A 25,389-nucleotide genomic window follows, 5' to 3' on the forward strand; every position below is an offset into this window, starting at 1 on the left:
GTGTGTGTGTGTCTGTGTGTGTGTGAGGCATCGTTCTCCTCTTGCTTCCCCTTCACTCTCCCAGCGCCCCTGCGCTCTCCTGCGACTTTAGGATTGATACTGTGTGTGTGTGAGAGAGGGGGGGGGATCGTTCTCCTTCTCTTGCTTCCCACTCCCAGCGCCCCTGCGCTCTCCTGCGACTTTAGGATTGATACTGTGTGTGTGAGAGAGAGAGAGGGGGGGGGGATCGTTCTCCTTCTCTTGCTTCCCACTCCCAGCGCCCCTGCGCTCTCCTGCGACTTTAGGATTGATACTCTCTCTCTCTCTCTCTCTCTCTCTCTGTGTGTGTGTGTGTGTGTGTGTGAGGCATCGTTCTCCTCTTGCTTCCCCTTCACTCTCCCAGCGCCCCTGCCTCTCCTGCGACTTTAGGATTGATACTCTGTGTGTGTGTGTGTCTGTGTGTGAGAGGGATTGTTCTCCTCCTCCTGCTTCCTGTTCACTCCCCCAGCGCCCCTGCGACTTTAGGGCGACTTTAGCATGGATCCACATGGATCCTCAGGATTTTTGCATTGGGCTACCCCAAACTCACCGTCAGATCACATGTCTGTGGCCACAGCATGAACCACAAAAATCATACATCCACTGTTTTGTTTAGAATATTTTTTTCTTGTTTTCCTCCTCTAAAAACTACGTGCGTGTTATGGTCTGGTGCGTGTTATAGAGCGAAAAATACGGTAAATAGATCTTTTAAAATAAGATTTCTATACCGCTTCTTATTTGCAGAAGGCAGTGCCAAAGTGGTTCACGCAACAATAATAAAACACAACAAATCCAAACAAAATAAGCATCAAATTGAATCCTATTAAAGAAAGCCTGGATGAACAAGTATGTCTTCTGTTGGTGGTGAAACCTCTGCCCAGAGGGCGGCATATGCCACTTGCATTTTCAGACTGCGGGATTAGAATATATTTGGCACCCCTGTTACTGAGGAAAGTGTGATCTTGGAGCATAGCAATGCATTCTCTTGTTTTCTTTTTCATAACCGACACTAAGCTGCAAGCCTTGGCTTAGGTTTCCCCCTCCTTTGGTACCGCCAGTGCAATGGGGCTACCGAAGAAATTGCACAGCCCACTCATCTGCTGCCTGATGTCCAGATTGCAGCAGCCTTTTGAGTCCACGCCATGCCTTTCAGAGAAATAGCACTTGTAAAATCAGGTGTAATTGTCTTACGCTCTCAATAGCTTTTTGGACTCGCAATCAGAACAAGGTGTAGCCCTCCCAATCACCGTTTCAAGCACACCAGCTGACCGTTCTGTTAGGTTGCAGGCAGGCAGCGGCCTAAAGTGGTGCCGAGAAAGGGGTACCTAAGCATTGGCATCTCAGTGGTGTATCAGAGGCCACATCTCCTCCAATGAGCCTCCGTGGAGAGGATGAGGAGAGGCAGTCCTTGAGGAAGGGGGGGGGGACGCTAAAGAACCGGAATGTTACCCGCCGCTTCACAGTTCACGTGTGACCTGACCCGGCCATTCCCTTTCCAGCACCTGCCTCTGTGATCAAGAGAGCCGCGCCAATGAATGCACAGTCACAGCGAACGATTTTCTCACTTTGGTGTACTTAGTATGAGATGGAATTTCAGCAGGAAGTGGCTTGTAATAAAAGAGAAGGTATTAGCAGGAAAAATACAAATTATCTACAGAGGTATTTCAAGGCAGTGAGCTAATTATTGTTTGCTCAAAGTCCTGAATATGCAGACACGCTAACGTTTCTACAAAAGAGAGGCGGGGGAGGGGGGGAAAGCTAAATCGGGAAGAGACCTTTATTATGGCAACATAGCAAATTTGGCTCCCGTTTTTGGAGTCTCTTCCCTCTCCCCACCCCCTGGCTTAGAAACTATGAAGAACACGTAACAAGACCTGTAAGGAGAGTACTAAGTTAAGGTCTAGAGTCAGATGTAACAGCAGAGCATCCTTTTTTGAATGAGAAAGAGCAGAGGCCAGCCTTAGGCTCATCCCTGCCCCCCCCCCCTTCCAGCGCATTATGGGGAGGAAATCAGAAGCTTCCATTTGGAGTTTGCAACAATATGGCAGATGTTTGTTCTGACCCTACCAGAGTTCTCCAACCAGGATAAATTGCATACCGGAAGTGGAAGCTCGCAGTCTTCTCCCTTGCATATGAAGGAAATGGGAGGAAGGAGCACGCCAGCCCAAGTTTCATGCCTACTCATTCTCAAAACAGCCGTCGATGGTCGCTTCCAACATGTCTTGTTGTATCTGCAAAATGCTGCACCGCCACCTGGCCTCAAAGCAGTGGCCTTTGATTCCTGCAGCTACAGAGGGCCACACAATGAACAGGGACTTGTGGTTTGATTCTTGGTTTGTTCCTCTCCAACTTTGCTATAATTTCAGGAATGCCTGTTTAGTGTTGAGAGACAAATAAGCCACATATTAACTCTTCTATGCAGGGTAAATTCCAGGCATCAGAGAAAAATCTACTGTGAGGGCAATGGTCAAACAAAACAGGATAAGAAGAGGGAGGGAAGTATAGTTATGTGCTGAATTTGGAGTGCCTTTGCAAGCCATTTAGGATGTTTCTAACTCATATGCACATTAGGGAGCAAAATGGGGGAGGAGAAGGGAACTTTAAATTGGTACAGTAAACCTTTCCTTAGATGGCTGAGCTTTGTGTCTGCCACAGCCCCTTGAATGCGGTAATCGCAGTGTTTGCAAGGAGAGATTTTGTCCGCATACCTGCCTAGCTATTGTTCTCCACCCGTCAGTAATTCCATTAGAAGCAGAGCCTCCTGCAGCGCAATTTCACTTTGTTGGAAGTTAGCATGCGAGATCTCTGCCTGACAAGTCTGACCTATTTAACTTAAGGTTTTATGAGCATTTCATTTAAGCTGAGCTTTTCGTGCGGCTGCTCAACTGAAATTATGGATTTGGGTTTTGTTTTGTTATTCGCATCGATGCCACTGTGAGAACTTTGAGAACTTAGTGAGTGGTTTCATTGGCTGTTTCAATGAATGGCTGCCTAGTGGAAACCAAAAGTTGGCTAAACATGCCCACTCCAGGCTGGGTGGTGGGTTGCTAGAACATGGTGCAAGCATGCCTGTGAAACTGAAGACAATTGTCTCTCACCTGCATAGTCAGAAGCCTAGGAGCATCTGGAGCCTCTGAATTATTATTATTATTATTATTATTATTATTATTATTATTATTAGCCTTAACTAATCATGACTAGGATGTGGGAGGAAGGACACTGGCTTGAAAACAATCCTGAATACACCTTTTCTGTATGCCCCTTAGAGGGGCTATTTTTAACAAGTGGTATAAAACATTGTAATATAGAAGCCATGCAATGCAAGGAAACCTGTGAGCTAAATGCATAGACCTGCAGTTATTTTCAATCTCCTCTTGCTCTCATGTTTGGAAGCTGTTAAAATATGCCCTTCTCAGCAGCAAAGTGTCTGGATGTTTGTGGTTCTCTTCTTTTGTCACGAGTTGCTTCACATAGAAGGAGAAGTGGGATGCACATTGCCTTTAAAAAAAAAAAAAGGACCAAGACTGTCCATACCCCGTGAACAAGCCCCATCTGAGAATTGCACATGTTGATAGTTCCCATCCAGTTCATCCGGACTTGTGCTGAAGATGTTCCTAGCTGAGTAGGCATGCCTTGTCTCCCTGGTTTTGACCTCTGATGCTCCCAGGTAGGACCTCGGTCACACATTCCTAAACGTGACTATCTTGCTATGGTTATGGACGGTACTTTCCTATGGTGGAAAAGTCCTCAGAAATCTGGCTTTCTGTGTGTGTTGAGGAAGATGCTTCCAAAGGACACCCGAGATGTGCAGGATCTTATGTGTCCCCAAGCACCCTGTAATGTGAAATGGAATATCGCCTTAATAGCAGGAGAACAAAGCTGAAACTGATGTGTGTCCGCTGGAAGGGCACATAGCCGTAGCTGCCTTTGCACTTGGGTGGCAGTCACAAGCCAGTTAGTTATGCCATGGGATTGGACTGGTGCAGCATATTGAAGAGATGGTTTGCCCCCAGTGATGGCTGATCCAGTGTATACTCACAACTCCTTATGTTGCTTGAGAAGGAAGCTGTGGGTAAATGTAATTTTAAAAGGGGAAATGGAGCATCAAAATACATTAAGGCATCATTAAGGGCTTGAGCTAAACAAACAGGAGAAGGGGAAAGCTCAGTCTTGCATGCTGTGTTTTTGTGTGTGTGTGTGTGTGTGTGTGTGTGTGTGTGTGTGTGTGTAATCCCTTGCCTTTGTAGTACCTTCCTCCTTCCTTTGTTATGTAACACTAAGGGGAAGGCAGACAGGCACAGCTGAATTTTTAAGCCCCAGGAGAAGTAATGCAGAGTTAAGTCATAATTAATGGAACACAGATATTTATAATGTCTACATGCATGTTTATAAAAATATATACCCAGGGAAGCTGCTGTAACCTCTGTTTGTTGTTCATAACCAAGAGAATTCCCTGTGCTCAATTATGTTTAACAAAAAAACAAAAAAAGAGAGAAAGAAATAGAGAGAGGAAGGAGGCTAGCCATATGTGGGTACCTCGTGCTTTAATAATCTGTTTGCTTCTGGTGAGTGCAAATATTAATTGCAATAGTATGCAGTGAAGTGATTAACATCAATATAATTTATCATCTGGAGATTTCTGAACATAAATAAATGAGTTGTTTTGTTCAGCGAGGTGTTGACCCTTTCAGAATATGTGATTTAAAGGGGTTTTATATTATTATTACTATTATTGTAAATATGAAAGGCACTACGATCAGCCGAGTGTTCAGTTATTTGATTTTCTGGAGCATTAGCCACTCTTGTTTGTGACATTTCCCAGTTGGGTGCTCGTTTGCGAGCTCATTAATAAGGCTTTCTCTGAGGAATGTTGCTGCAAATGAAGAACAGTATAGCAGAGTCTGGCCCTGTGAGCATAACTCCCAGTCACAGCGAGTGTGCTGTTAAAGGGTTTAAAATGGGAAATAATTACACCCTGGCCTAAACCCAGAGGCCCCTGTTCTTTGCTGTGAATAAAAAGGCAAGCTTTTGTGCTTTGGAACAAAAAGAAAGAAAGAAAAAAGAAAGAAACCTAATATTTTGGTGCAGTCCTTTTTCGGTACCAAAATGGATTCTTTCATGATTTGGGCCTCTCCCTTTGTTGGCTGGGCTTGGTTTCCCCCCACACCCTTCTCTCAGCTGTGTTACACCAAACTGTAATGCAAAGTATAATTGGTAGCAAAAGGCTGTAAGATTTATAGTTCCTAACAGACTGTTTTAACAAGAACATCCAAACAAAAAGAGAGAACATGAAAACTCATTCTGTACATAGCGATTCAGGGTTTACTCTTTTTTCATCTTGAAACATGTATCACTGTGCGAGAGAATAAGAGAACGGTGCAATTGTGTAAGAGGAATGTGGTGCTTCCTAGCCTTTACGTTTCATACCTGAATAGTAATGCCAAGTTAGATTGTTTTTATTTCCTTTCTTACCCACCCACCTAACCACTGCAGCCTGTTGTTCATTCTAGGTTTGAATTGGAAGCGGCACTAGCCCAAAGCATACCTCTGTGTCAAGTGGATGCTGTGAGTAATCCCTGGCCCTGCCACAGAGGACTTGGGGACACATCTCATGGCTTGAGTTGCTTGTGTAGTCTGGCTGTCCTTCCTTGGGAGGTTCCATCCCAGGTTGGAGCAGCTTCCTCGGCCACCGAGGAAATGGCACAACCCAGGAAAAGGACTGTAGCTCAGGGGCAGAACATCTTGCATGTGGAAGGTCTCAAGTTTAATCCCTGGCTTTCCCAAGTAGGACTGGGACTGTCCCCATCTGAAATCCTGGAGAGCAACTGCCAGTCTATTTGGGTCATCAGGTATCTGTTGCAAGCACCACATGGCACTTGAACCTCAGAATAATCAATCCAGCTGCCCAGATAGGATGAGAGGTCAGCCATGGTTCTATTTCCTGAGCAACTGCGCATTGTAGTCCTTGCTTCCAAATGAATTTGTTACCTCTCATTGCTAAGTGACTTGCTGTGAGTGTCATGGAGTGCTGGACATAGCATCCTGGGACAAGCAAGCTGCCTCGGGGCCCCATAGATTACTCTGAGATCCCATAGGTTGCTATGGGATCCTTGGTCTGCTAACATTCCATAAAAATCCACGAGATCCACAGCTGAGTCTTTAGGTTCCATTGATTTCAGGGGGGCATTTGCGAGCCTGTCTTCTCTGGGTTGTTCCACTTCCCAACGCTGCGTGCATTAGAAATTGTGCCATTTCAGAAAAGCAGGCAGGCAACTTGCTCATAACAGTGAAAGAAATGTCCTTAACAGGCTTCCGAGGGGAGCCAGAACTGCAAGACTGCCCACTGTCCAACACGCCTCCCCAGGTGTTATCAGATCCCACGCATGCCTGCTAATTGAATATGCTGCCATATTTCCTTACGGTATTGTACAGGTCTATGCAGCTGCATGAGGGGACGCAGGTGGCGCTGTGGGTAAAAGCCTCAGCGCCTAGGGCTTGCCGATCGAAAGGTCGGCGGTTCGAATCCCTGCGGTGGGGTGCGCTCCCGTCGTTCGGTCCCAGCGCCTGCCAACCTAGCAGTTCGAAAGCACACCCGGGTGCAAGTAGATAAATAGGGACCGCTTACTGGCGGGAAGGTAAACGGCGTTTCTGTGTGCGGCTCTGGCTCGCCAGATGCAGCTTTGTCACGCTTGCCACGTGACCCAGAAGTGTCTCCGGACAGCGCTGGCCCCCGGCCTCTTGAGTGAGATGGGCGCACAACCCTAGAGTCTGGCAAGACTGGCCCGTACGGGCAGGGGTACCTTTACCTTTACCTTATGCAGCTTCATAGGGACGCGGGTGGCGCTGTGGGTAAAACCTCAGTGCCTAGGACTTGCCGATCGCATGGTCGGCGGTTCGAATCCCCGCGGCGGGGTGCGCTCCCGTCATTCGGTCCCACGCCTGCCAACCTAGCAGTTCGAAAGCACCCCCGGGTGCAAGTAGATAAATAGGGACCGCTTACCAGCAGGAAGGTAAACGGCGTTCCGTGTGCTGCGCTGGCTTGCCACGCTGGCCACGTGACCCGGAAGTGTCTGCGGACAGCGCTGGCTCTCGGCCTATAGAGTGAGATGAGCGCACAACCCTAGAGTCTGGCAAGACTGGCCCGTACGGGCAGGGGTACCTTTACCTTTACCTTTTTATGCAGCTGCATGGACATTGAAAAAAAGGCTGCACTGAGGCAGAGGCAAGAGAGAGACACAGAGAAAGCCGTGATGGGGGATAGAGGTTTAGAGGACTGTGGTGCATTCCTCTGGAAGACGTGTTTCTGCAGCTTAACCCACAGCAATACAGTCAGCTGCCCCCTAGGCAGTACATGGGTTATTCACCGTGTCCCCTGTCCCACCCAAAGAAAGCCTCTGGGGAGGAGAATATCCACTGAGGCAATTTTGATGTAGTGACATGTGTCATGGGTTGTTCAATAATATGGGGCAGGACTGAAGCCAGGAAATCGCAGTGACTTTACCCCCTTTCTGTAAAGAAACTTTTAAGGTGCAATTCAAACTCACTTTACCTGGGAATAAGCCCCATTTAATTCAGTAAGACTTGCTTCTTGGTAGGATTGTGCTGTAATTCACTGAAACCAATTTTCTCTGCCTAAAAAGCAGTAGCGAGATTCAGTTTTCCTGATGCATCCTCATAGGAAAAACATCGGCAGTGCCCTTCTATTGAGTCAGAGCATTGGTTCACCTAGTCCAGTAATGGGGGTCTGGGAGAGGATTTTCTCTGTGGCCTCCCGTAATTGTTGAATGTCCTCCCCATAGAGCTGTGTCTAGCTAGACTCTATCACTGTCATTATTCAGCTTCCATTATTTGCTGAAGATTATCCTTTTTACCCTGGCATTGGACATTTAACGTATTTTGTGGGACCAATCTCTTCTGTTCTGGTTGACCTGCACTGCGCTGCTTTTGTTTGGAATTGTTTGGCTTGGTTTTAATTGCATGAATATATTTGTTGCAATCCACTCTAGGACCTTATGTTGAAAGGTAAGAAATCTTATAAATAAACAATATTGCCTGCACTGACCGGCAGCCACTGTCCTCTGCTTTAGACAGGATCTCTCCTAACCCAACCTTAGAGATGTTGGGCACTGAACCTGGGACCTTTTGCAGGTGCTCTACCCCTGAGCTATGGTGTTTCTGCTTTCGATTCCATTTGTCACTCTTTCCCCTTGCCTTCCCCAAATGGTCTTGGTTTTCTTAGTACTGTTCTTCCTTGGTTTCCCTCTTATTTTTTGAACTGTAGTTACCTTGTATTGGTTAATGGTTCTTTTCCCCCTTCTTTCCCCAATTGGGGTTCCACGAGTTTCAGCGTTGGACCCTTTGCTTCTCATTCCCATTCCTTTATGGTCTCTTATTCACTCCTTTGGTATGTTGCCATGTCTATGCTGATGATATTCAGTTATTCTTTACTATCTCTGATCTGCCGTCTTGTTTAAATCTTTGATCTTGTCTTGCTATTTCTTCACAGCTGTCTGCTTGTTCTTTAAAGCTAAACCTTTCAAGGACAAAATTTCTTATTTTTTTTTCCTCTGGACTTTTCCCTTCCCGTCTGTTTTTGTCAATGATGCAACTATTTTTCTTTCCTTTCAAATCAAAGATATTGCTCCTCTTTTTATTCCTTCTGTGATTCCATCTTTAGCCAAGCCTTTTCAAGCCTTTTTCAGTTGTCTAATATTGATAAGATCCTCTCCCCCCCCCCCCCCGTTATTTCTGCCCATTGTTCCATCTGTGTTCTCATTTTGCCCAGATTGGATGATTGTAAGACTCCTTAGGTAGTCTTCCCATTTTAAGCTTCTTGTTTCTTAATTTGATTTTTTTTCTTCCCCTGCCCCATCTTATTTATTTTTTTCGACATGCAAATACGATCATGCATCTCTGCTTATGATGTTGCCTTTTTTCCCTTTTCACATTCAATTTAAGATTATGTTACTTCCCTCTAGCGCCTTTCATTTCTGATTTCTCTGTAGTCTCTTTTGGGGTCTTTGTTGCTTCTTACATCACATCTCTTCCTTTGATTCATGCTTTGGTTCTTCTTTTCCTTATCTACGAAACTCTTTACCAGCTGATATGTGATTAATTTATTCTCTTCTTTTTTTAGCAAATGCCTTAGGACTCGCTTATTTTTGCATTTGGCCTGCTCCGGTTTTTTAGTACTAGTGCCTCTGTGTGTGTGTGTGTGTGTGTGTGTGTGTTGTTTTGGGCGTGCCAGTTAAGCACTTCACAATTAATCAATATTATTTTCTCTCCTCTTCCTTTATTTGTGGTTGGTAACGGGCATCAGGACTAGCATGACATTCCTGTTGAAGGGGAAAGAGGGAGGGTTTGACTTTCATTTGCTCATGAAATTCAAATGTGGGTTATAAGGCTGTGAGGTGCAGGGACGGGAAAAAACCATTCCTCATCTAATATTCTGACATGAAAAGTTTTATGTGGTCAAGCCAGCACAGGCTGATATTGACTGTTATCTCCCAAGAATGTGAAGAGAGCAGCCATTCTATGCCTCCGGAAATGTGTGCTGCACAGTCTTAGCCTGTACTGAAAATATGTGCAATTTTATTTTGTGCTAAAAAAAAGAGAGGGAGTGTTCATCAAGCCCTTAGTAGGCTCTACCCTAACTCCCACCCCCTAAAAAACCTGGTTGTTGCTATTTAATCTTGTGTATGTCATTCTTTCTAGACCATATGAGAAAATAAAGGTACTTTATTAAACTATGTCAGATTGTGGAGTTAACTATCTGGATGTATGGATTTGTGTTTTCTCTTAACGTGTGTGGCCGACCCAAGACTCACGGGCATCCAAGGCAGAAAATCCAGATAGCATTTGTCTGTGTCAGTAACCAATGGCCCACAAGTCGTGTCGTTATTTCTTATCTGTGGGGATTGCATAATGATTGGCCCTATTGAACTCCCACTGCCTTCTAAGAAGGCAAATAAATTTTGTTTTCTGAAAGCATCCTATGAATTTTGTTTTCTGAAGGAGCCCTGTATAGGGAAGTTTTAAATGTTTGATGTCTTACTGTGTTTTTATATTTTGTTGGCTGGGGCAACCCAATCAGATGGGCAGTTTGTTGTTGTTGTTATCATTATTATTTTCTAGTCTGTTCCCTCTGTCTTAATAATAAAATAATCAGTCAATCCTTATTGTAAAATGATTCTAAACATTATAAAATAAACATTATAAGCATTATAAAATAATACTTGTTGAGTACGTCGTAATTAGTGCAAATGTCTTCTTAACCTTGTTTATATCCCAGGATGAGAAGCAATGGTAATATCACTAGCAGAATAGATAAATTAATAAATAATATAAAAATGTATTCTAAGCTGTTCTTTATTTCAGATTTTTTTGGGGGGTGGTGTTCACCGTTAGATGTAACTAACTTCTCTTACCTGCCACCACCTTCAGATATTACAGTCTTGCATTCAGTTCTTTCATTTAGTGCAGATTTGCTGCCAATTCCAGGAATTGGATGTGGGATTGTGTGTAAATCAAAATGGATAAAGCGGCGCTCAATTGGCTGCCTTGAGCTGATAGCGTTCTGGTTAGATTGTTTGTTGCTCCGCATGTGCCGTTGTCGAAGGCAATGGACTTTGTAACTGCGGACTTGGGCTCTTGTTCCTACAGGGTCTTTCCAAAGGATTTCTGAGCTGCCTCCCTGAGTGCAAAATGCCTTTAATCCCTCGGTGTGTTTGTGTTTGGGGATTTACGAGATTCATCGGCACGAGCAGAAGTCTCTGCTTTGTTCCAACAAAAGGCAGCGGCCTGGCATTTCTTCCCTTAAGCTTTTCCTAGCACAAATGCACCCATCGGAGCCTTGGCGTATTAATATGCCACGGCACAAAGTATTGTCAGCCCATAAAATATGATACATGATAAAATGTATCAATTCTGAGCGCCACAAATCTGCCGTTTCACCTCAGCATGAAGGCAAATGAGTTTCCTTTAGCTCGAGTGAGTTCAGAGATAAACTTCAATTTAACAAAATTTCATTTTGCAAGAACCAGTGGGGCTGCTGCCCTTGGTGTGCGGATTCCTTATCAGTGCGTTAGGCTTTGGAGGCTATTAGTCAACTTAATTTGGGAAAATGCCAGGATAATTTGCTGATTAGACGGGTGCAGTGGAGAGGGGCAGGAGGGTGAAGCTGTGTCAGTACAAAGTTTTTGTTTCAGGATCTGTTTAAACGCGCGCACACGCGGTTGCTTGATATCATTCGTATGTTGTTTTGTACGCAGACGTATAAATTGATGTTTGTATTGTGTGTTTGATGTGCAGATAAGCCTGAAGTGCAAGTCCTGCAGAACTCCCCTGCGCAGCCTCTAACGAGAGAAGGAGACCTCCTCGACCTTCTGTGCCAAGTGAAGGGCAAACCAGAGTAAGTGGAGGACCTGAGACTCTGTCAGAACGTGCCCATCCACGTTACTGGGCTGTTCAAGGAGAGTGCCTGCCTCCTTCTGGTCTTTTTCTTGAGCATGTTCAGCACCCAGTCCTGTTCTCCTGCGTTGGTATGACATTGCATGTCTGAAGCACAAGGCCACGAGAAAGCACCTGCAGCCATAGTAGGGAACCTGGGGTGGTGGGAACCTGTGGCTGTCTATGCATTCTTGGAGTCCCTCCAGCTCTCATCAGCCCCAGCCCATGTGTCCAGTGGTCAGTGGTGATGCGAGCTGGCACCCAGCCACGCCCAGAGGGCTGCAGATCCCCCACCCTTGGTCCACTTCCACTCTTTGACTAGCAGATAGGTTTGTGTGGCTGCAGAAACTTGGAAGTGCCCAAAGGAAACATTGGCTGCAGTCAGACTGCAGATAAAATGCTAAGGAAAGTTATCTATTTGAAAATGCTAGGGGTGAGATTCTAGAAAATATAGGTCTCCCCCCACCAATACTAAATAAGAAGGGCTTTGCCCTTACATTTCCCCTCTCCTCTGATTTTGTTTTCCACGGTGAACGCAGCTTAGATTTCGTTCAGTTTTAAGTTGACCTTCCCCTCCAGTATTTTCCTTCTTTGCTCCCGAGCCTGCCCTTTTTTCATTGTCTGTTTTAACGCGTGAACCCTAACAGAGACATCTCTGATCAATATGCTCCTGTTTTGAAATTTTTAGCTACAGAAGACTGATCCTTTCCTCTCACCCCAGGCTCCAGTCACTTTTTATCCATCATCTTTTACTATGAATTCAGATCTAGGGCTGAAATCCTAATGTATGCTTACGTGAGAGTAACTCCCCTTGAACTTATTAGAGCTGACTTCCAAGTAAATGCATAGGATTGAACTGTGCGCTGCTTTCCCTCAGCTTTTCTTTTTTTCTGTTTAACTGTTGTATCTTGCAGAGCCCTTTTATTCCTGCGTGTGGTATATTATCCTTCACTTGGTATGTGTAAAGCTTTGCATATTGTGGCTTTAAACTTGTTTTTCCAAATCCTGTGTGAGAAGAGGAAGAGAGAGGGGATGATTGCTCACTTGGAAATTATGTCTCTGGTGTTCTTTGCAATTCAGAAAGCCAAAGGAAACCGAGGGCATTATGGACTGATTTACCTTAGTTATGTCTCTCTCCAACAAACGTTTTGCGTTGCTTCCAGAAGATGCTAAGACTTTGATGGAAAAGAATTTCAGAGCTGAGAAATAATACCCAAGCATCCTCCTGTGTGTGCCCCCACAAAGAAAATGCTGAGCCTCCCTGCTTTTCCAATTGCATATTCTCTCTCTCTCTCTCTTTCTCCCTGCCCATTAAAGTTGGATATTTGTTACTGAACTCAACTATATCACAGGAAGAAAGAAATGCTACTTATGACAGTGACTTAACATGCAAGTAAAAGGGTTAGTAATGCATTTGGGGTTATTGTTTTGTTTTGTCTTCTCCTTGCTTAGGCCTACAGATGTGTCATGGTTAAGAGTAGACGACGAGATGCCTCAACACGTTATAGTGTCAGGTTCAAACCTCCACATTAACAGCCTAAACAAAAGCGATAACGGCACATACCGCTGCAAGGCTTCCAATGAAGTGGGGATGTCCTTTTCCGATTACACACTTTATGTATACGGTACGTGAGACAAACACACCCTTCTTCCAGATGTCTTTATGCTGAATTGCTGTCAAATATTCTGGGCGGGGGTTGTGGGGAGGGGGGTGGAATAAGAAAGCAGTTTGATGGAGAAAGCAGCCTCTGATAACTGTTCAAACTCGGCACGTTAAGTGAATGGGTTGTTTAAAACACACACAGAAAACCCCAACCCGAGCCTGTTTACTTCTGTCTTCTTTCCCCCTTCTGATTCAGACTGTGTTTTCTTCCCATGTCAAGTAAGCAACTACTGCCTGCACTGTCATTAAGTGCTGGCATGGAGAAGGGGAGTTGCCAGATGCAATGAGGGGCAGGGCAATAAACATCTTGGAGTCATCCTGTTTCATTTCACAATCCAGGACGGCTTCAGCCATATTCCCATTTGTATTCCAGTCAAGTCTTTTCAGAAGCATCTGAAAAAAATGAGCACGGGAGTTTTTTGTGTTGTTTTTTTTAAGCCAGGCCTTCTTTAGCAAGTTAAATAACTGAAGATGTGTGCAGATAATGTAACCCAGCACACAATCCGGAAAGGCAAGTCTCATTCTGCCTGTCTTCAGCTGCCAAAGAGGCACTAAAACATTTGCTAAGGCATTTTCTTAAAAGTGCCGTTTATGTACCTGCTTTAATTCTGTTTTCCTGGGTTTCTTTTTACCATTCCTTAAAATGTTGTGGCATAAATAGCAGTAATCCTAGCCTGCGAAAAATTAAATAATTTCCCACCCACCCCGGAGCTACCTTTCAGAATGCAGTCCTTTCAGCCTTGGGAAGACTGGTGTGTTCTGTGTGACATGAACACATTGCTGCTCTGTAGGCTGTGGTGCTGCCAGTGTGGACAGATAAATCAAGGCATCTAATAATGAGAGCCAGTTGTTTTCAGATCATTGTGTTCCTGAATCCCCTCGCTTCCAGAAGACTCTTTCTAGGAAAACTTTAGGGGGTGATTGTTGGTTGCAGTCCCATTCCATGAAATGTCACTTCACATGTGTAGGGCATTCAATTTATATAGCAGGCCCTGTCGTAAATGTTGCAGCTTCAGAATGTTTAATGGGTAAGTTGCCTTCAGTCATTCCTTTCCCATGCATCTAACCTCCCCGCAGCCCCCCGGCCTCCAAGTCTGCCCTCTCCAGCAGCTTAGCGTTGCTCTGCATATTGATTCTTGCGATGCAACAGCTCAGTCTGGGCTTCTGACCCTGTGCACTGTTCCAAGTTGTTATAATGTGCCAGCCGTCATGGGCCTCCATCCTTGACATTAGTTTGCAAGTGCAGAGTTGGAGCAGAGCAATAGATTTGTTTTCTCGGGGCACAAAGCATGAAACCCACCAATTGCAATCTTCACCCAGGGAGAGGCATTGTGAGATTCCCCTCTGTACTTGTATAGGTCAGCTAACTGCATAGTTTATTCTTACCTTGCCCATCCATCAAAATTATGCATACCTATACAGGTAGGAACCTTTTAGTGGTGTAGAGTAGGAGAGTGCCCTCCTGATGATGTTACCTTTGTGTGGTTGCTCCAGAGAAGGTGTTTTGACTTCCTTGTGTGGTTATATAGGCCATAGCTGCCCCTAAGTCTAGTGTAAGAGAAGTGAAACTTATGTGAATGGAAGTTAATTGGGCTGGAAAGATTAGGAGGACAGTGCATATCAGATGAGGTGTACAAGTCTTAGGAAATATTGGTGGGGAAAAAAATCTTTTTAAAGTTAGGATTTAGAAAAGTAACATTTCCAAACAATCTAATGCTTCCTACAGAACAGCTTCTCATGGGTGAGTTGAACAGACGGTTTTCCTTGCCATCGTTACACTGAAAAATGTTTAAATAGTAGGATCATCACTGAAAACAACCAAATGCTTTCAAAGAGAACAGGAGAGATAAAATTAATAATGGAATGAAGCCCAAATCCCTCAAATTCAAATGCACCATTCCACATACGTGCCACCATGTCCTCTTACCTTGTATCTGAAAAACTTTGGACTGATACTTTCTCCCCTCAACCAAAAACCAAGGCTTTCAATCAGAACTGAAATATGTTACTGCCTATACCCATTTTCAGTGGGAACACCTCGGGGGAGACTGACATGCCTGCCAAATCTTGCAAGTTTAGTTGATGAAAAAAGTGGTGAAGCTAAAAATTGAGAAGGCTCAGGAGACAACACCACGACCCCACGTTGGTCACCAGATCACTCAAAACCTGTAAGGTGTTTGCTATTGCTAATCAGTTTTTCTGTTGCATGAGCCAGTTAGAGGACCATGGATCTGAAGATGTTGTACCCTGGAAATGCATCAAATCAAAGTCTCTTTCAGTACCTGCCTAATATAGTCAAATGCACTGGCAGTGGAAGCTGAATATCTGTACTATGTACAGTGTACTATGCATTCTTTCTCTGACCTGGGGGGGATGTTACCTGGAATCTCCTCTCCTGTGGAAAGTTACAGCAGAGGTCAGCTTTGCTGACATCATCTGAGGGAAGGAGCAGCCCTCATTTTCTTGATGATCTCCTGACCTGAATTGTGTATCAGTCTTGGCTAAGTTCCTGGTCTCAGGCTGAGGCCCATCAAACCTCTGCTTAAAAATTAACACGCAAATATATTTAAGCAACAAAGGATCTAAGAAATTATCAGCAGCGGAGCCAACCTTCGGCACCAAACTTGCAAAGCCCAGCTAAGGTGATTCTTATCAAGGGTCAGATGTTGTAGGCAAAGTTTTTGTGTCAGTTCCCCTAGTTATCCTCCAAGTCTTCCAACCTGAACATGCACTGGGGGACCCAATTCTTTTTCTGTTTTACCATATATGTGTGCACTGGTGGTAGTGCTACTGTTGCCGCTCATCAGGCTGCGACTCAGGAGCAGGTACTAACCTACCAGATGAAGACCAGTGCCAACCCTTCTGATTCCTGATTCCTAGACCAGGGGTCAGCAAACTTTTTCAGCAGGGGGCCGGTCCACTGTCCCTCAGACCTTATGGGGGGGCCAGACTATATTTTTTGGGGGGAAATGAATGAATTCCCATGCCCCACAAATAACCCAGAGATGCATTTTAAATAAAAGGACATTCTACTCATGTAAACACATGTGATTCCCGGACCGTCCGTGGGTCGTATTTAGAAGGTGATTGGGCCGGATCTGGCCCCCGGGCCTTAGTTTGCCTACCCATGTCTAGACCATCAGCTCCTTTAATTTCACCACTTAAGTGAGCTTTGAATTGATTGCCTGAAGGTTTTCCCAAACGGAGGCCTTGACCCCTTGGTATTGCAGTTGCTCCAGACATCTTGGTGGTTGCAAACATTCTCTCACTCAGTGACGCCGCACCCAAGTGATGTTTCCTATCTCCTGAGGAAGTTGTGCCAAACACAATAAAGGTGAAGCACATAATTAAAGTTTGGATGTATTAATTAGAAAATCTGAGAGCTCACTCGGAGATGAAAGAGTAGCAGATGTGTCAATGATGAGAAGTTTGACATGCTCGAGATAAAATTTAAAATCAAAAGCCTCCGAACTGTTTCATGCTCCATTATTGTGGATTCATTCCTGAGTTCAAAGTCTGGTGCTCTACTTAACACATTCAGTTTGATCATTTGGGCACAGATATGTGGTGGGTTCCCCCCCCCCCTCTCCCTTTTTCTTCCCTCCACCCAGTAACTTTTTATGAAGTCGTGATGCTGTCTCTTCTGGATAAATATTTGATGCTTCTTGAGATTGTTTGCTGTTGGCTTTTGCAGGTCAAGCGTCTTCTATACATGGTGCTCCCCCACTTTTTTTTTTTTTAAATGGCGGAGGAAGAAATCCCCTTCATCTTTATCTGTTGGGACCATTAAGGGATGTGATATATTAAACAGGAGGAAAATCTGTGAGCCCAGACAGAGCATTAATATTTATAAGTCACAAAGACATTGACTTTATTTTAAAAGAAATCTCACTAAAATCTTCCATGCATCCAACTTGATATTTAGTCGTGACATTCTCGTTCCCTTTTGTATTTATTACTGGCTTAGAAGTAGTTTTATATCCTGCTGGGATGTATTGATGGAGGGAGAATAATGAAGTTAACTGCTCTGGAGAAAGGCAGAGGGAGAGACGTACTTATCTGCTGTTGATATTTAGTCTGTTAAGCGCAGCAGGGTCTCTCTCGCCTGCCCCACTCCTAGCCCCTAATTTTTAGATTATTATTTTTTTAAGACAGAATAAAGACAAAGCATTATTGTTCTTAATACATTGCAAACTGTCCTCTTAGCCATAGAAAACATGCAACTTTTTTACTTGCTTTGTGTTGTTGTTTTTCATTTGTATTGGTTTTCCCCCCACAGGCTTTTCCCATACCATGTCACTCACGTATCAATGACTAATTTTGTGTTGTGTGTTGCTTCTCCCCACCCCACTGCCACCAATTTGTCCTAATGTTTGAGGGCAGGGAAATGTGTTGCTTTGCTTCAGTCATCCTAATCCAGAGCTTCTCCACCAAATGAATGGAGTCCCATCCTCACATTTTAGCCTGCCCTCTTCTCCTGATACCTAAGACCTACTTCATAAGGGTGGGCAAGAGGGTATAACCGCCATCCTTTATTTTGCTTCTTTGTTAATTTATTGACCAGTTTTATGTTCTGCTCATATTTTTTAATTTGCTTTTTTTCTGTTTCCCTTTTTATGTTTTATCTAGATCCCCCCACAACTCTCCCTCCACCCACAACAACCACAACCACTACCATCCCTGCCACCACCACAGGTACGGTACCTTCATAAACCATGGATAAAAACAGAAATGTGTGTTACTTTCTATGAATACCAGATGGGCAGAGGTTGGGGGAGGAGATAAAGGAGAGAAAGGGAGCTGTCACCACATTTTTTACACTTACTGTTAATTTATTTTGTTTTGCTTTGCTAGCACTGGAAAGTGGGGCCCACCAATAAATGATCCTCTGATAATGGAGGTCCCTGAAGTCTCAAACATCCTGCTCAGGGAGTCCATAAATTAGCATTGCCCAGCGCCCCCCACCCCCAGGTTCAGTTTGAGTTATTCATGCTTTAAAACGTAAAGCACTGATTCTCACTTTGAACTTTGGCTTCGATAGTATATTTGCAAGCATCTTTCTTTATACTAGGCAATTAATTTCGTTTTGATTTTCAGTTATCATAATCTGCTTCAGTATCCTGCAGCCATCAGCACAGCGTACACAAACAGAGCTTCTTCCTGACGCTTTCTAAACTAGTTCCCTCTGAATTTTAAATCCCTGCCCTACCTTCCCACCCATCACTTTGAGCCAAGATACACATCCTACACAGTCAACCGCCATCAAACACCATTTGTACCACCCACCCTTTCCTGTGAGCTGCTTTCTCCCTCTTCTGATAACCGGGCATGGTTGCCAAACCCATCTTCCATTGTCATCACCACCCCCTGGATGCTTCTGTTGCAGCTTTTTTTATTTTGCTTTCGATAAGAAGAGATGCCAGACAGAGTCCTGTACGGAAGGTGAGACTGCACTACTCTCTTCACAGGCAGCCTTTGATCTTCTTACAATCTCCCCTTTGCTTAACGCGAAGGTTGCCATTCACCTTCCAGGCAGTTGTTGTGCCTTCACTCTCTTTATGTCCCTGTCTTCCGCTTTGCTTTCCCAGAGATTCAGAATTAATGGATCTGTACAAATAACGAAAACCTTTCCTTCCAGTGTGCCTTAGCTATCATTTTCTGTTGTCTTGTCTAGCCTTTTGCCTCATTACATTTTTCTCCTTCCAGGATCTTAAGAAACCAAAGCTCCTATAGGTTTCTGTGTGTTCCCAGAGTGCCTGAGCGGTTTGTTTTGTCTGCAGCATTATGGAGTGGGTCTGCCCACACACTGACCCACCATTTACCTTCTAGCACTTTGTGGTGGTGGTCCACAGGTTAACCTCAACATGTGCCTTATAAACCTGTGCAAGGAGCAGACTGAAGACTCCAGATAAATGCAATTTGAAGGGTGGAGGGTCTCAGCAGGCTATCTGATGAAGAGCAGAGCTCATTTTCATGTGAAATGACTTCCGGAGTTTAAACCGTCATGGTGAGGGGTCTTTCATGGGAGGCAAGTTAAGTTGTGGCAACTGTATTGCTTTTAATAGATGTTCAGACTCGACTAACTTTCCCCCGCTCGCTCCTTAAGACTCTGCCTTCATAGGGGGTCTTGCCATGACCTCAGGGTAGAATATCGACTTCTGGGGGTTTGCAGTATGAGGTCTTTTTTTCTGCATGGCTAGGGGTTTGCATCTGATGTTTCGGACCAGAAGACATTCATCCTGCTTTGTTTTGTCACCACCTAAAAGTGAAAATGTAGCTTCGATGGGAGAGGACATCTTAGGGCGACTAGGTATCGAGCTAAACTCTCCTTCAGGAATAAGTGCTCAAAGCAAAATATGCGTGCATTAAAAACTGCACCCAAGTTGGTGCCTGACAGCGAAGCAGAGTGCTTTTTAAAACTCAGAGTAAAAATAATTTAAGTTGGAATGATAGAGAAGGATTCTTTTGCTCACATGGGGAAAGACAGTAATAAAGCTCTGGCCAGCAATATTTGGATGGGTGGGGGAATTGACAGTAAATTAGCTCTCTCTGCAGCACCATCTAACCTCTGAGGGACACTGGGAGGTAGAGGAAGATGGCTATTCACTGACAGCTTCTTATCCATCATTTTGTTGTTCCTCTTTGTTAGGCTCTGGCTCCTCAGTTTTTCTTTAAAACCAGCTGAAACCAATGGGATTCCAAAGTCCATGTTTCCATATAGGTGGACCATTGCACTATTCTTTTAAAGAACTGACTTATCCCTCTTCTTCACCCCTCTGTTTGCTTCTATGGTTCCTTTCATCTATGAATATAATAAGACTACTTCTTTATGCCATTTCCATGCCGATTCTGTGGATTTTAATTTCACAACGTTTCCCTCCGGGTGCTGCTAATTTTGTTTGTAATTTTTTGTTTGTATTTTTTTTAAAAGAAGAATTTCTCCCTTCTTTTTAAGCTTTATCAGTCTAATTCCACATAAGCTGGTAATATGGCTCAGTTTCATTGCAGGAAATGCTGCGGACAAGATGCAGTCTTCTTTGTGATTGGCTGTGTGGTGTGTCCTTCACGTCCTCTTTTTTCCACATCACTCTTTATATTACCTTCAGCCACAATCAGGAACCCAACAGACTCTTTCCCCTGTAAGACTCTTCTGATGAATTGGAATCTTCCATCTCTTCCCAGAATGCACAGGCTCGTTGTGTGTGTGTGTGTTAATGTGTGTGTGTATTTGTGTGTGAGAAATCAATTGATTACTCCTATGAGTTGTCCATTGATTAATGTTTCATAAACTCACATATGGGTGAAAACTATATTTATGAAGCAAAAATCTCTTTCTTCCTAGATAACAAGTGTGTGTGTCACAGCACACATTTCCTCCTATATGTCCAAGAGAATGGTGTAATTGCCCTCTGCAGTTTTTATAAGCACTTACATTAAATATATTTGGTTCTTCTTTTTTTTAGCTGATGGCACTTTGGGCAATTAAAGGTGTTTATTAATACTGATTAATAAAAATGTTGCAGTCCTTCTATACAAATGAGTTGGAGGGCTTCGGATCATTTGCGCACTTCAAAGTAGATATAATGGTGCTAGCTCAGGGCCTGTCAGCATAATGGGTCCCAAAACTCAGGTAAGTAGTAGACATCTTTGTTGAAATGTGGGTTTTGGTATCTTATGCTTTGCTCTTTCAGCAGAAGATTAAAACAGTGAATGGGACCAATTGGGGCTCCTGGTTGTGGCCACAGGTAATCCCTGGCTTTTAGTTGGATTTAAGCAACTGTTTCCCCCCACCCCCCTCTTCTTTAAGCCAACGTCTGGCCTCCTCAGAGGGTAATTCTGGACCCTTTGCTTTAACTCAAGGCGTTTCATCCACGCACCAGCCATCTTATATCTTCTGCATACAGTTTCTCAAGAGCTACATCTTCCCTAGGCACAAAGTGCCCTTGTGGTGGTAACAAATGATCTGGCACTGAGGCATAGTTAAGCTGAGATTGCCACTAGGACAACTTTGTCAAATCCCTTCTTTCATTCTCCCCCCCCCCCCCCTTTCCGTGATGGATGGGATCTTGCAGAGTTGCTGTGTCTTAGCAGACAAGCTGCGTACGTATTTATCTTATCCTGAAGGCTTGATATCTTCCTGCATGGAATTTAACTTGGGCTCTCTCTCTTCAAACAAATGAAAGGTTAGAGAACCGAATGCCCCCCTCCTCCTCCTTTTCCACAAGAGAGTAGGCTGCCTGCTTAAATTTGCCTTGTATATTATTGCCTGACAAATGGGTACAGAAATGAATTTCCGTTCTCTCGCTGCATTCTGTAGTACTTTAGAGCCACCCATTAGCCTTAAAAGCTTCAGCAGCCAAACACCAATGATTAAATGTCGGTATAAAACTCCAGGAATGTATTTTCTTCCTTCTGTGCTAAAGGTTTGTGTAACCGAAAACCATTCTCCAAATGAAATTAGCATAATTACCAACATTTTATGCAGTAGTCACAGGGAAAAATGCTTTCCTAAAAGCCTCAAGGGGCAACAGATCATTTCTGCTGTTGCTCTTACCCCTTCCCACATTGCCACCTGCTTAAAACCTATATATACAAACACATAGAGGCTTGCAAAGTCCAATGGGTGTAAATTACCTCAGATTCAAGTTTGGGTGCTATGGGTGACCTTCATAAAGCCCCAAGCTCTTCAAATTAAAATGGGCAGGTGATAATGAGCCCACTGTTCTTGGCAGCCCCTTGTCATAGTCCCTGGAGTGGGGGCAATCTAACAGTATAGTTGCAATATCATTTGTTTTATGCCAGAAGCCTGCAGTTATCAGTCCCAAATGCCTTCTTTCAAGCCTGACCCCAGTTAGTTGTGCCTGCAAAGGAACTCCAGCACTGCTGATGAAGCACAGTAAATTATTTTATTTCTTGCCCACATTGTAATTAAGAATGATTTTTTCATTGGCCTTTGATGGCTAGTCTCTGGATGCTTCATGCTCTCCCCACCAAGCTTCCCCTAACTAGAGATCCATTTCCAAGCATGTCTTGTGATAATTTGACTGGGTAACCCTTTGTCTATCACGGGTTCCATTTGTTTTGTGTTTGGCCCTCTCCCTGGCAAGCAGCACCGCTTCCCCCCAACCCCATAAAAAAACCCATCACCCTTTTATATCACTTCAAAAATGTCCTTGTGGCTTTATTCATTAAGACATACAATATGATATGGCAGAGCAAGCTGCATAATTTAAATTGCCCCTGGAGTCTTCCCTTGAAATGTTCCATTTGGACAGCTGTTATTTTCTGCAAGATAATTAAAAAGTTCTTAATATTTGTTTAAAAATAAACCCTTCTTTTCTTTGGGGCAAAGCACATTGTGTGTGTGTGTGTGTGTGTGTGTGTGTGTGTGTGTGTGTGTGTGTGTTCAGTTTATCTTTCCTCCTCCTCCTCTGATAGACCAATTGTTCTTCCACCCAAGTACATTGGTGCTTGTGCATGTGTTGCAACTGCAGGCATAGGCTTGCAGCCTCCCCTGTTTGTCTCTTGGTTTCTGTGCTAATAGAACAAAAGACATCTTCAGCATCTTCCTATGGAGTCCCTAGTGCTGGAACTGGCATGTTGGATCATGCCTAGGATGGAGATTCCATTATGTCTTCAGCAGGGGCACCAGCACAATCACAAGCAACTTCGTGATTCCTCCAAAACTCACTCTCACTCACAGCCTGAACATGTTATCTGTTTTCCTTCCTGTAAAACAACATTATGGCGTTAAAAAAAACCAAAACCCAGACTGAGATGGCGTGGTGTTAAGACAGCAAGAAGGTTACAAAAATGTTCATGTACTAGTCTTCCTCCCCCCACTTTAAACAACAGATGCAGTGGAATTAATGGGCAATAGATTCAGACAATGCATCATTAATTTGTGGAATCTGCTGTTGCAAGATGAGCTTTAAAGGGAGAATTAGACAAATTCCTGGAGGACAACTGGTCTGTCGTTGGGTATTGGGCATGGTGGCAGAGGAGCACCAGTGGCAGAGAGTTATTGCTTTCATGAACTTCTTGCAGGCTTTTGGGGAACTTCAGGTCTTCCACTGTGGCTAGCTGCCAGATGCTGAAATAGATGGGCCCACCTGGGTTTCATCTTGCAGGCTTTCCCTATGTTTTTAGAGATGTACTTCAGCAAAGGACTTGAGGTATTTCACCCGAGGATCTAAAATAAGTATTTGAATGTCTTGTAAATCAAATTAGTGCCAGCCTGTCTAAAATTTTATATTTGACCCAACACAACCCCGCATTTGACTCATTGGAGGCCCAAACCTGCTCACGTCACCTTTAATTTGGTGCTTACTGTCACAATATACAAGGGAAGAATCACATTAGCGTTATCAAAACCTTGCTTCAGACTTTTGACTCAAGCTTCTTCTTCTTTTTTGGTTGTGAGACGTGGATAAATTTGTTTGAGAGTTTTTTGTGCATATTTACACTACAAATATTTAATGGACGCAAATGTTTGGAATCACTCCTTCCCATTTTTCAGAAATTCAGAAGAAGCAACCACTGTTCTTCTACCAGACTGAATTTTGCGGTGTGGAACATGTTTCCTTCTCCACAGCAGGTTGGCCAAGCTGGTTTCCTCCAGATGGTTTGGTTTGCGGCTGCCATCAGCCCCGAGGTCATCTGACACCCCTGCTGGCTGGGACTGATGGCTGTTGTAGTCCAAATCATCTGGAGGGCACCAGCTTGGTGAAGGCTGCAAAGGTGGCCTTTGTACATCCCCCGAGACGGACGTTTGGTTCCCAGGAGCATTTCACAGACTGGCATAACCTTCAGTTCCCGCAAATTATTTATTGTATCATCTTGGCTTTCTGTGGAGGCTTCCTTGTGTCTCTGGTAAAATGTCAAGTTAATTTAGAGTTGATGTTGCGATCTCCTGACATTTTCATCCACTGTGTGACCACATTAAAAGGGAAGAGAGGAGGAGGTAGAGCCCCCAACACCTGGGAAGAAATAAGTAGGAGAAGCGGTTTCTGCTGCCAGTGCACAGCCAAGAACCAGCAAGAGCATTTTTTTCCTTTTTATGGAATCAAGCCCATGCTCTGAGGAAACCAGTTTCACTTATGCATTGAAAGAAAACTTCTCGAATTGAAGGGGGAAATGCAGCTTGAGTAATATTAAGCTTCCATGTATTTTGATGGCTTCTCATTTCATTCCTAGCATACCTGGAAGCTCCTGGAGTTGTAAAAGAAATGTACAGTTTACCTTGGCTTCTGCTACCCCACTTCTGGCCAGTCAGCTGTGTCGACAGGATTGGTCCCACCTGTCCTCCTGGATCAGCTGCTGAGGACAGCAAATGTTGGGTACACTGAACTGGCTTCCTCGTACCCCTCTCCCCTGCAAAAAAAGGGGGGGGGGAACAATTCTTCTAGGTTCATTGTGCAACTCCTATTTGCTGTGTTGGGACTTGCACAGGAGACATTCCGGCTGGGATTGGGTGACCTTTGATTAAAATTGCTTTTTGTTTCCCCCAACGCCAGCGCTAAGGTGCTTTTGCATGTTCACTCAAGGATGCTTCATTTCACTAGGCTGGAGGCCTGGATGGAGAGCTGTGTGGAATGAAGCGTTAAATCTCTGCCCAATATGCAGTTCCATGCTTCAAAAAATCATTTTCTATGCTACACAAAACTACTAAACGGATCCTGATTATTTTTGTGAAACATCTGGTCCGCAAATGAAGCTATCTCGTGGGTGTAGTACAAGCAGGACGCTGTACAAAACGCCGCTTCCGACGCTCTCGCTTGGAAGTGCTGTTTTGCATAGTGTGCTCTTCTTCCGGCAGCAGCGTGAGACAGGGCACCTCCTGCCCCCTTCCTTTCAGGGTGGTTCCGCTCGCTCTGTCTAGGCCTGTTACATCCCTGCTTCTGTGTTCTTTCTGCCCTGCAAATCCTGCAGTTGTCTAGTTTAACTGAAGCATAATGCAGATCGAAGGAGCTGAGGCAGGTGGGAATAAATGGAAGATTTTGACTGTGTCCTGCTTTTTACAGTCACCTATAGATCTGTTTCCATCATGCATTCTTCTAAGCATCCCAGGGGCAAATGCCTGTCCAGCCATAGGGTGCTTGAGCTCGATAATCTTGACCCAGAATGGCAGCTCTTTCAGCTCTGTGGGCAAATTCTATGTCAAATTACCCGCTTTTTCTTCTTTTAAAAAAACAAATAAATGCAAGATTATGTCTTAATAGCATGCTTTGATTGCAGCATGGCATCTCAGGTAGGTGATA

At 44.2% G+C, this 25,389-nt stretch overlaps 1 protein-coding gene across 6 annotated transcripts in view; it reads left to right on the forward strand.

The window, feature by feature from the left end:
• The window catches only part of CADM1 (cell adhesion molecule 1), a 287,449-nt gene that overhangs the window by 228,247 nt on the left and 33,813 nt on the right, over nucleotides 1-25,389 (forward strand). For 3 of the 6 annotated variants that reach the window (XM_077919461.1, XM_077919462.1, XM_077919465.1), the window contains exons 6-8: nucleotides 11,329-11,428; nucleotides 12,919-13,091; nucleotides 17,759-17,824. In XM_077919461.1, coding sequence (XP_077775587.1) covers nucleotides 11,329-11,428; nucleotides 12,919-13,091; nucleotides 17,759-17,824 — 339 coding nt within the window. The remainder of the gene's footprint in view (nucleotides 1-11,328; nucleotides 11,429-12,918; nucleotides 13,092-17,758; nucleotides 17,825-25,389) is intronic. The other 3 variants (XM_077919463.1, XM_077919466.1, XM_077919467.1) reach the window with 1 other exon arrangement.

The sequence above is a fragment of the Podarcis muralis genome, chromosome 15 (genome assembly GCF_964188315.1).
Source record: "Podarcis muralis chromosome 15, rPodMur119.hap1.1, whole genome shotgun sequence".
Classification (NCBI taxonomy): Eukaryota; Metazoa; Chordata; class Lepidosauria; order Squamata; family Lacertidae; genus Podarcis; species Podarcis muralis.